Source organism: Calypte anna, chromosome 12, assembly GCF_003957555.1.
Source record: "Calypte anna isolate BGI_N300 chromosome 12, bCalAnn1_v1.p, whole genome shotgun sequence".
NCBI lineage: Eukaryota > Metazoa > Chordata > Aves > Apodiformes > Trochilidae > Calypte > Calypte anna.
In genome coordinates this window covers 1,873,527-1,885,835 of record NC_044258.1, presented here as the reverse complement: position 1 = coordinate 1,885,835, position 12,309 = coordinate 1,873,527, and the positions used below count along the sequence as shown (strand labels likewise).

The 12,309-nt window shown below is 42.7% G+C and overlaps 1 protein-coding gene across 4 annotated transcripts in view; it reads right to left on the bottom strand.

The window, feature by feature from the left end:
• BICD2 (BICD cargo adaptor 2) overlaps positions 1–12,309 on the bottom strand; it is an 84,158-nt gene that overhangs the window by 33,164 nt on the left and 38,685 nt on the right. For all 4 annotated transcript variants that reach the window (XM_030458356.1, XM_030458355.1, XM_030458357.1 and 1 more), the window contains exon 2: positions 3,424–3,636. In XM_030458356.1, coding sequence (XP_030314216.1) covers positions 3,424–3,636 — 213 coding nt within the window. The remainder of the gene's footprint in view (positions 1–3,423; positions 3,637–12,309) is intronic.

Here is a 12,309-nt window from a genome sequence, read left to right as displayed (position 1 = left end):
GAGGTAAGCCAGCCCCATAGAGAAGGGACTTGGGGTCCTGGTAGACATCAAGATACCCATGGAACAGCAATGTGTCCTTGTGGCCAAGAACACCAATGGTATCCTGGGGTGCATGAAGAAGAATGTGTCCAGCAGAACGAGGGAGCTTCTCCACACCCTCTGCTCTGCCCTAGTGAGACCTCATCTTCTAGTACTGCATCCAGTTCTGGGCTCCCCTATTCAAGAGGAACAGGGATTTACTTGAGAGAGTACAATGGAAGACTAAGAGGATGATTAAGGGCTGGAACACCTGCCTTATGAAGAAAGGCTGAGAGACTTGAGGCTTTCTAGTCTGGAGAGGACAAGACTGAGGGGATCTAATTACTGTGTATAAATATATGAATATATATGTGTATAAATCAAGACCTGTGATAGGATGAGGAGTGAGAGACTAAAGACAGAGCACAGAGATAGGTCTGGAGACTTTCAAGACTCATCTGGATGCATTTCTGACTTTCCCTAGTTTTGGTTCTGCTCTGGCAGGGGAGTTGGACTCGATTTTCAGAGGTCCTTTCCAACCCCTGACATTCTGTGATTGTGTGGAGAACTTCAGCAATGGGCTTACTGTGTATTCACAGCAGAGTTTTTAGCCAGCATCATGCTGAGCAGACAGGGCCATGGCTCACACCTGAAAGGCCCACCATTGTGAAACACTGCCTTTGAGAAAGAAACACTGACTAACAAACACTCAGATACTCTGCACTGACAGCAGATATGTAGTGAGTCTTCCCAGCAATGTCTCTCCATCTCTATTAATGTATTTTAACTGCAAGGCCCAGAAAGCTGATACAAGCACCTGGAATATTTCTGTGTTCAAGGATATGGAGAACCGAGTGCAAGCAATTCCATTATTGCACATCAGCAGTGCACCTGAGGTTTCCAGTGACTGAAGATCAGCTTCCACTTGAAGCTCTTCTAACCAGAGTGCTGACAATTTCTGGGTGTGATTCAGGGGAGCATCCAGCCACTCACAATAACAGACAAAGGTCTACATCTTCCCCGAAAAATAAAGGTGTCAGGGCTAGCTGATTAGTTTTTTAGATTTACTCAGTGTATGGGTGTACTTCATGAGCAGTAAACCTAGCTAAGGAAATTATCTAGAGGATTTGACTGAGTGTAAGGGTTGTTGGAGTCACTTACGTTAACTCTGAGTTAACATAACCAGAACATCTTTTATTTGCCTGGGAAAGAATAGTTCATTTGCTTTTCAGCTTCTCCACACAGCTGTCTCATGATTTCATAGCCAAATCACCCTATGGAATCTGTTCTGGTGCCACTAAAACACAGGAGAGATGAAAGATTAAAAAGGAATGGCAATTAGCAATTACTCAGGAACAATTACCCCTTCCAGTGACTCTTTCAGGACAGAGGAGCTGCTGAGCTAGCTAATGACAGCAGTAAAACTCATCAGCTGTAACCACCCTGGCAGCCTGCCTCAACAGGCCAAAGTTAGATAATTCAACACAAAGTGTCAAGACCACTTGTGTTTGCTACAGCAACTCCAGGTGCACCAAACAGCACTCCTCTCTTTCCAAAATGTCTTGTTAGGCCAGGACAGAACCAATTTTCTAAGATTTTTCTCTTCTAAGCAGCTGCACTTGCTGAAATCAGTGCCATGTCTCTCACTCAGTGTCTGCTTCTAGGACTGACAACATTCCATGTTCAGAGTTCCTGCTGGAGAATGGGCTGCAGAACCAAGGCCACTGTTCACTTCTGAGAGACATTTTATGCTCTGGAAAGATAAAGGGAGTGGATGGGTCCCACCTGCAATGCTCCTGTAGGGAGGAGCTGAGCAGACAGGTGACCAAAACTGACCTTATGGGGTGCTCCCTCCCATGGGTGTTGTACTGGGTATGGATTTGAGAGATCATGAGGGTCAGGTTATTCCCCCATGGCTGCCATCCTGGAAGGATTCTATCCATTACTCTGCCTTTGATCCCCATCCATGCACTCCTCAATCCCTGTGTCCCTGCCTCCAGCTCCTCCACCCTGACTCCAGCAGCCCAGCCTGGGACTTTTCCAGGGCTGCCCTGCAGCCTCGAGGGGAACCTGAGCATTACTGGGGGGAAGGAAGGAGGAATGTGATACTGCTTTTGTGCATTTGTACAGATTTATTCATTTTGCTTTTTTTTTCATCACTATTGTTTCATTAAAGCTGGGGAGTTTAGTTTCCAACCTGGAAGTCTCTCTCCCTTACTCTCTCTCCTTTCTGTCAGGGAGGGGAACTAACAGAGAACATCTGCTATTCATTGAATTGCCAGCCTGGTGTTAAGCCATGACACAAAACCCACTCACTTCTTCTGTGGGAGTGTTCTGAGAAGACATGAGCAATGCTGGCAGCTTAAGCATGCAGTCTTCAATGTGTTTCAAACAATGAAGGTCAACACCTAGTTCCCAGCCAGCACCACCACTACTGCTATCTCAAGAGGAGATGCTGCCAGATGCACTTGACAACCTCCCTTGTACCCCTATTAAGGGACAGATTTTTTCAAAAAAGCTCTAGCCAGAGTAAAACTATCCTGGCAGATAGCTACACAAACCAGCAGAAAAAAACCTTTGCGGCCAGCCCTGACAAGCAAATCTCCCTTAAAAATAAAGCAGAGATTCAGTCCCAGCTGATTTTGTGACTTTTTTTTTGTTTTGTTTTGTTTGTTTGTTTGTTTGTTTGTTTGTTTTGACAGGAGGAGGCCTCTGGCCAGAGGACACACCATCAGGCTTCTCCCACATCCTCTTTCTTATCTGGATAAAATCCAGAACAGTTGGTATGGAAGTAAAGGTTCCTGTGGCCTTTTTCAAGTCAGATCTCTCAATAGGCAATAATACAGACTTCCAAAAAATAAATGCTATAAAGACTAGATCTGCCTACAGACTTCCTCTACAAGACAGAGAAGAGCCAAAGTAGTTTTTCTCTCAGCAGCGGTCAAAAAAAAAAAAAAATCCAAGAAGGAATTTCCACCATGCTTCTGAGCTATAAGGCAGATCCCATTCCACTTTCATCCTCAATACCTCCAGACAGCAGCAGCATTCTTCATTGCCAATATAAACATAAAACTTTTACCATGAGGCAAGCCAAAGCTAAGCACAGCAACAGGGGCTGGGGAAAACCACACTTCTCCTCTTGCTCCCCAGATTACAAGGAACACATCATCTTCTCCTTGATTTCTCTCTCACAACACTTTCAAAGCAAATTTGCTATTAGACCTACAAACCATCAGAGGAGGCCTCTGCATGGCCTCCTGTTTCCACCTGCCTGGACAACAACATCAGTAAAACAGCAATTTGGTATTAAGCAAGTATTAGTGAGTTCAAGAATGTTCCTTATTTTAGTTACACAAAATATAACCACAATACAAGCTGTGGTGCACACTGTGAACCTGCACTCACCTCTTTCAGTTCCTGTGCAAGAGAATTAAGGCGTTCATTTTCAGACTGGGTGTTGGCAAGGACGTTCCTGAGTTGCTTCAGTTCTGTCTGCAACTCCATCACCTTCTTCATGTAGTACTCTTCCTTGGTAGCTGATTCCTGAATCAAGGTCTCCTCTCTGCTCTCTCCATCTGCTGCTACCTTCTTGTGGTTGGTATGAGCCTGCCCAAAAGCCTAGGAGAGTCAGAAAACAAAACTGTTTTATTAGTAAACCCAGAATTTTATATAAGTAACTTACATTGTAAGTAGCTGAAGCTATTTACACTCATGTTATTTTTTATGGAGAACAAGGCAATCTTTTCCTTCACCTTCTTCTTCTGGGATCAGACCTTCAAATGTTATCAAGTGGCCACTCAGCAACACCCAGGGTTTTGTGATGCACAGGATACTAAGCATAAAGAGGAAACAACATATTGATTTGAGTCTGCCAACTCAAAGCAAGACTTCAGTTGCCAACAAAATGAGCACAGACTTTTTCATGTACATATTCTCTGTAGTTGGGTCAGACTCACTCCTGGAAAAACTGAACCTCTGGAAACAGTATCAGCAGCCCGTTGTGGTTCTTAGGTGGGGAGCACACTGACTCTTCTCCATTTAGCTGTACCAAAGACACACTTCATCACCCTCAGCTGCTCACTGATGGAGATCACTGTCTCCTTGAGCCAGTGATGGTAGCAGGGCTGCCCCATCACCAGGCTAAGCTGCCCTGGGTAGCTCAGCACCCCTAGCTCTGCTGCAGCTCTCCAAGGCCTCATCTCTCCTCCTGTGCCAGCTCAGAGACCCAACCTCTTCAGCACAGCACACCTCTCTTTAGACATGACACTTATCTTTTACCTCCTTCTGCTCTTTCTTGGGGGTTTCATCTTGCTTGACACTCTACCAGGTGACTGTCCCAGCAGCAGTGTTCTGCAGCAGCTCACACAGACACCCCAGCCACAGCACTTCAGAAACCTGTCAGTGGCTTTCAGCAAGAAATGTTTAAAAGCCAAGAGTTTACCATTTGAAGTAGGTCTATAGAATTGAAGCACGTGGCCTAGCAGATAGACCAAAGTCAGTGAGATTCCTGAATGCTCTTTTGGGTATGCACCACAACCCAATCCAAGATGTATTTGGAGCTTTCAGGCACCAGAGCATCTTCTGGGCTGCCACTGTCAAGTTCTCACAGCTGACACCACTACCAGGCATTATGCCAGGTCAAGGCCATATTGGCATTTCACTTCTTGTCTAGGCATGTATTATATTTGCAATTAATCATCTTTTTCTAGCTCTTTAAAACACAGAAAAAAAATTGTCTTTAAATAGATGCAGATTATTATTCAAATAATAGTAATGTATTATTTCTGTATATTTTAATTATTTATTATTTCTGTATATTAGACTAGATTCATTAATAGCACAGTAATTATTGAATATACCAGGGCTGAAACAGATGATTGAATGTGCTAGATCTGACTATACTTACAGACTCTCACATATTGCTCCTATCAGATTAACTTTGATTTCAGATAGGCATGTCAGAGATACAGGAAATAAATATCCATTGAAGAGACTCTAGCCAGGTTCACCGAGATGACCCAAGGGAAATTAAAAAGCATCACATTTCATACAGAAAGTAAAGCACCATCTGTGCAGGGCAAAGCAGCTTAGAGGCCTAATACCCAAAACGTCCATAAATGTTAAAAGTATAGCAAAAAAACATGACAGCTTCTCGTGTACATTATCCATTTCCCATAAAGAACTGAAATCAACCTTTTATCTATTACATTTATTACAAAAAGGGACTCTGGGCATTCCTTTGCCCAGTGAAACGGCAGCATTTTCTTGGTAAGAGGATGCTGAAGCTCAGGATACTCAGAGCCACAGCTGATTAACCAGACAGCAAAGCCCAAGCAGGATTCAGTAATACCATAAAGGGAGAAATACTTGAGATTAATGACTAATTTGTTCTTAAAACTTCCAATGCATGTGACAGGCCTTGGGTTACTTCACCTTCTGAAAAGAGAAGGTTATAATTACACAGAAGCCAATATTGCCAGGGAGTGTTTTGCTACAAACTGGTGTAACAGATGAGACTGGGCTTCTTTTTAATCCTGTATCTTGTCTTCTACATAAGCTAATGAAGGATGCTTCAGAGAAAGGTGCAAGAAACACCAGAACCTCCCAGAACTGGGGGTTACCTTAAGTCCTGAAGCAGAATGCTTACTGTAAATTTGGAAGTGTTATTAACGTGTAGTTTGCCCATGTCAAATATCCCCTTATTTTTCATGGTTTTATCTATTTTTTGACTCTAGAATCCTACAGCAATAAAAACTGTATTTCAGATCATACCTTTACATAACAGCTTTTTGACAGATTACAAGTTTCCCACTTTTTCATGAGAGAACATATTTTTGTTCAGTGACCTGAAGGTGTGTTGTTATTCCATGATTCCCTGGTTTTAGAGCCTTCCATCACAACCCCTATTCCCTGCTGAAAGTGAGGAGAAGTTCAGTAAGTTTTCATCACTTTTATGTTTGAGAGGGCCATAAGGCAGTCAGACTCCCCTTTTAAAAACCATCTTGTATTCTGTTTTGTTTCCAATGGCGAGACCAACCTAACCAAATGGGAACTGGAGATGCCAGGTCAGAGATTCCAGCTGTGGGAATGAGCTCATGGATCACCCCTACCAAAGGATGCTGCTCTCCCTCATGGGCCCAGGGATTTCTGCACAGCAAAACTCCTATTTTATACTCATAACCAACAAGCTTGGGAAGTTTCAGCAGAAATTCTGCCATTAGCTTGATGGCATTCCTGTCTGGGATCAGGAAGATGGGAACAGCATCATGAGGAAATGGACTCTGTCACTATACAGAACACAAGAAAGCTACTTAGAAGACATGGCCATCAGGACAGGCAGCCTGGAACAATAAGGGAACACTTAAAAAGTAATAATTCTCACCAAGTTCCACTGTCTCTCTTGTAAATACTTAGAAATTGCCTCATACATTGTTTCTTAATTGCAACCACCTGTATGGAACAGGAAATTTAACTAAACTGTGCAAAATTACAGGGCAATGAAAGTACCTTCCATGGCTACAGCCAAGGGTTGCTTAAAATCAATCTATTCAGAGGAAAACTGACTTTTTGCTGCCATATGTGAAACTCATAAGCCTTCCCACTCCCAGAAGTCCATCATTTACCCATTTGCTTTAACACTACATAAAACACAGAAATGAAAGGTGAAGTTACTCTGCTCTTTCTCTTCCCAAACCTCTATTTCTAACTAGTAAGGTACTGGCAACTCATTTGCACACACCTTGCTGGGCACTAGGACTGCAAGGAATCATGTTCAGCTGATCAGCTGCCTCAACATGACACAGATATTTAAGGGACTATAAAAGTTCCCTTCTTCCAGATCTCTGCAAGTAAGGGCAAAAGCAAAACCAAAGAGCTCATGAACCAAAACACTATCATGCTATTTGCTCAGATGGATGTGCTTGCTGGTACACTGAAAAACCCTTTACACTGCTGGACAAAGGTACAATGAGCTTTTAGCTTTCATCTCTCTCTTCAAAAAGAGACACAAATTGAAAACCTTCTCTGGCTTTACACTACCGAAACTAAACAAAACCAACCTCCACCTCAAATTCTGTGTAGCCATTTATCTGTGGACCAAGGGAACATCAAACACTTCCCAGGGTTCTTGCAGTGAGGGCAGCACACCTCCCAGAGCAGTAAAAAGCACACATCAACCCCTGGGAAATGTACCAAGTCATGGGGATGGGAATTATCAGTTATTGTGAATAATCTGCTGCTGAAGAGGCTGTGAAGCTGCAGATCAAGTGAAACCCTGACAGATTTTCTCTTGCCAAGCTGCCGTCACCTGCCAGGCACAGCAGTGCATGTGGTCCTTCAGCCCCCATCCTCCCCCAAATCCACTGGGGAATGATGCCCAAAGGCTCATTACAGCACCCTTGGAGCCAGTGAGAAATTTACCCTAATGAGCTGATGAAGGTTTATCAAAATAAGCATCATCAACCAAAATTCTATCAACTTCTGTGTCTGCATGATTACTTATACATCAGCAGACTCAAAGCAATTAGAAATGCTATCATATTCCTCCACAGCCCAGCAGATCTGATTGCTAAGAATCAAGGAGATTGCTACAAATTTCATCTTCAACTGATGATGTCTGAAGTCTCAGGAATTCAAAATTCTCCACAATAATTGCAAGTGGGAGAAGGAATTTGGGCAACAAATGGATGAGGTAGACTTAAAAGTAACTAAGATGTTAGATAAAAAGGGCAAAACCAGCTCACCTAAAATGAAGTCCTAGATCAGACTGCATTTAAACTGGGTTGAAAGTACCAGTTTCCAAAAGAAAGACTCAGTAAAGAGAAATTTTCCTCTAGGTTTGATGATTATGTTTGCTGTACAGATTATACATCCTATACTTTGCAGGAGACTCTGATCTCAGTTGCTTTATAGATGACAGTTTTTGCATGAAACTCATCACACTAAAAGAGACTTCTTATAACTCCAAGCTGTCAGAAGAAAGTATTCCTGAATCTGTGGGAAAAGAGGGTAGATGACTACCTGGAGCTTGATCACTTTGCCATTGCACAAAATAGCACAACAACCAAACAAAAACCAAACAACAAAAAACTTATGCTGGGGAGAGCTCTTTGAGATACGAAGCAAAACCAGCATGATGCTCTACTGACTTCTGCAAGGAGCTGCTGTACCTCAAAGTCTGCTGAGATGTGACTGCTCCCTGAGAAAGTCAGGGCACACACTGAAACACAGAGAGGCTGGGAATGTAAAGAAAGGAAAAGCCTCTGAGCTTCTTAAAACAAATGCAAGGGGCTCATGGCTCCAGATAACCAAGTGCCATCCTCATGAGGTGCAAAATTTTATTCCTTTGAAAATTTTTTTTTCCCCACAAAAAAGTTTTTCTTGTTTTAATTCTACAGCCTCAATACAAGCCAAAATAATAATTTTTAAGAAGAATTTACTTACACCCCCACCCCCACCATCCCCTTTGGCCAGCTTATCTCACATGCTTTGTTTGCTAAGATAGCACCAGCTCAGAATTAACAGAAGAAAACCCAACATTTTCTAAATAGTGCATAAAAAAAACAAGGTCAGATTTCCAAAGAGATGCAGGCACTTGCTCCACCAGTTCCATAGCCTAGAGCCAAGTACTGTGCATTGGTTACCAGTAGGAGACAACTCCACTGAGCTTGCTAATGCCTCTTCATACACAAAACAAGAAAGGCTCATTTTGTCCTTCCCTGGACAAAGAAAAGAAAGCAGAACTAAGCTGTCTGCTGCTGAATTACACAGCTTGAAAATAATCAAGCTCTCACATATTGCTCATTCCAGTCAGCTGGGAGTTACTGAATAGCCATCTCACTGGCAGCAGGGAAAAAAATCCCCAACATTACAACTATTAGTAAGTTTAACATCTACTCTGTTTTTTTGCTTAATTTTTGCTTAAATTTGCTTAAATTGCTTAAAACTTGCACTTACATATATTCCTGAAACACTGCAAATTTGAATTCACCATTCTTAGGCTACAGAAGTCCTAACAAGGATGCACAGAAACCCCAGACATAACAGTAAACTGCTTGTAGCACTTTGAAATGAATGCTAGCCAAAGATTTTCCACCTCTCAGTGCCTTTAACTCAGTGCTGCAGTGGTCCTGGGAGGCACCTGGGATGTCCCATGCCCCATCCCATCACCTCCTGGGCAGGTTGAGGCTGGAGCAAGAGGCAGCTCTCCCTACACACCCTCTTTCTGTGAGACATTCAGGGAGGTGATCACACCTCACATCCTCACCATGCCAAACTTTTCTTCAATAAACACAAGTTTGAGTGTTTCTAAAATTTGTCTCTCCATCTGCAGGCAGAGGGAATGACAGATACCTTGGCAAACAGGAATGCCAGTGTATCTTCCAGTGACTTAGACTGGAACTTAGACTGAGTTTTCATACTGTCCACTAGTTCCATTTCCTTAAAAGAAGAGCTCCAGGATAAAGAAAATGTGTGATAAGGTAAAACTCCAGTAAATCATAAAATTTTTCCCTGCACACAGCTCCTGCTTGCTTGCAGCCCTTGGAGCACATGAATTCCCAAGTTGGTGCCAACAGACATTGAGCAAAGTCTAAGTGATGGGCTTTGGATTTTCTGGGCTTGGCAGGTTTCTGGCATTACTGTATTTACAGAATTCTTAGGTGCTCCACAATCACATCCATGCACTACTACACAGAGTACACGTTCCCTTTTGAGAAGCCCAATGCTGCTGCTGACCAAGCTGTACATAGCAAGGGGGAAAATGGCTAAAATACATATGTGGGTTTGTTCCTGATGCAAAGAGGCCCAGAAGTTACAGCCCTGTTCCTAATGAAGGGTGAAGGAAGTTTGCAAACCAAACAAACAATGCAGGAAACATCAATGAACATTTGAATGGAGAAGAACAGAGACAGCGAAGTGGCTTAATGTCATTAGTGGGTACACAAGAGACAGAATTCACCTGAGTCCTGGGCTCTGGGGCCAGACACATCCATACAGGCTGCAAACACCAATTGTGAAGATAGAAAACTATGTGCAAGCAAGAGACCCTGCATCCCATCAAGAGAGGTGGATCGTGTGGTAATGTCACTAACAACCAGAAATCCACCCAAAAACTTGCATTTCAAAAACTTCCATTGGCCGACAAATACATTTTTCAGCTCGATTTAGCTACAAAAAGCCTCCAAAGGAAAGGTGCTAATGAATGCCATGGCATCACTGTGGAGAGAGCAAGTGAGCAGCAGCACCAGAGGGCACACGATGTGCAACCAGCTGCCTCCATCAAGGTGTGCATCAACCACAGCCCTGGTTAGACCTGAGGGTGTACAGCTCCCTTCCATATGGGGTAAAGCAAAGATGCCCCTATATGCCCCTTAGTGTCTGCTCAGCAATTAATAAGCCAGTGGCATTGCCAGTCCAACGTTGCCTGGGCCAAAGGGTCCACTAATGCTGACTGAACACACAGGACAGAAATGGTGTCACTGACTGCAGCTCCTTATGTACCTGCAGACATACAGAAGAAATGGGAAAATAAAATTCTGAGCCTAAAGCTGGGAGCAGATGGCAGACCCCAGCTCCAATGCCCCAAACCTTAAAGAAACAACAAAGTGCCAAAGTCTCCAAGTTGGCTCAGGAAAAACCCATCTAGCCCAGAGCCCTGACATACTGATTAGCATCAGGAATTCAGAGGAAGCCACCCAGACAAAATCACATGAAACTGCTGGGAACATAGCAAACATTGTCCTTTTCTATCCATACTATTTTTCAAAAACGTTTGGTCACTGGATTGCTGTGCTACTAATAAAAATTCTTATTTCCCTTCTTTTATAATGCATGACAGTAATGACATGACACCTGGGCCCAGCAATACACACTGACAGGTGGGCTGCTACCTCCTGCAGTCCTGTTTTTTCAGAAAACCTCCATGCACATGCAGTACAAACAGCTTCCAGATCACAAACCATCCAGTGCCCACAAGCTCCAGCTTGCTGTAGCAATGCCAGACTCCAGTATTGCTGTTTTCAGGATTATGTACAGGCAAACATCTAATTTTCCACACCACAGAGTCTAAGCCCAGAGGTGCCCAATCTTCCCTTTGTTCCCCAAGGTGCTTTGTTTGAGCCACATCCTTTGTACTGTAGATTATTTTGCTCTCTCTTGGGGTCAGATTGCTTTAGTCACATAAATATGGAGCTAGCAAAGCAGATTCAGTTCTATGCTCTCTGCTTATCACAGGTTCCCAGACAGCATTAATGTTTGGTATACAAGCTCTGGATAAGATCAACAGCTTACAAAAATTGTGAGTCTCTTTCAGGCATTTCTTGCTATGGATATTGAACTTTGAGAATGTTTCTCTGCTTATTCCAAAAAATCCTAGTATGAATACAAAAAAGCAAAGATGCACATAAAAAAAAAAAAAGTAAAATATCAGTTCTTCAGTCCTGCCAGTTATCTGTGGCTGAAAACAAATCACAAAAAATAGAACTATCACTGCAATGGAAAAGAAAAAGACATAGCAACTTCCAGTGAATGTTTAGCCACAGATCTTTCAACTGAAGAGGAGCTGAGATGTTAGTAATGTATTTGCAGTGAAGCAATTAACATTTTATATCCAGCTTGGAATGAAAGTTATGTGCATTTCTGGAGCAAATACAAATCTGCTCTTATCAAATGCCTAACTTAAAAAAAAGGAGAGCTAAGTATTTCAATGAAAACATGATGAATAAACTGCAGTACAAAGCTAAAGATCACAGATCACTGGGATGAAAACACCAGCAAGACATCGGCCAGTTTTGCACATAAAACACAGTAATACCACACAAGTGTACATAAAAAGGTCAAGACATCTTGGAAAAATTGTTAAAGTTCAAGCATTGAAGCTTAAAAGCTTAAGATGGTCTCTAGTGGCTAGGGACTGCTGCCTTGTGCTGGTAGCATCACCCTGCACCTTCCTGACACCTTTTTTCAGATCCAACATGCCAGACTGAAAAGGTGACAGATCTGCTTCAATATGGAAATGATTTATACTCCTTTACCTCCTCCCACACTGAACAGCAACTTCAGTGCTCTTGTTTGTTTGTTTGTTGTGATTTTGGTTGGTTGGTTGGTTTTGGGGGGGATTTGTTTTTTGTATTTTTGAATGTTGTTTTTTTCAGTGACCACCTACTCTTAAAAAAAAAAAAAGGCACAAGAGGAAAAATGCTTTAATCAAGCTGCTCATCCTGCATGATGACCATGGCTGCAGAAGGGCATCATCTGCAGAAGTCCCCACTTCTCCCCTGTCCCCCTCCCTCC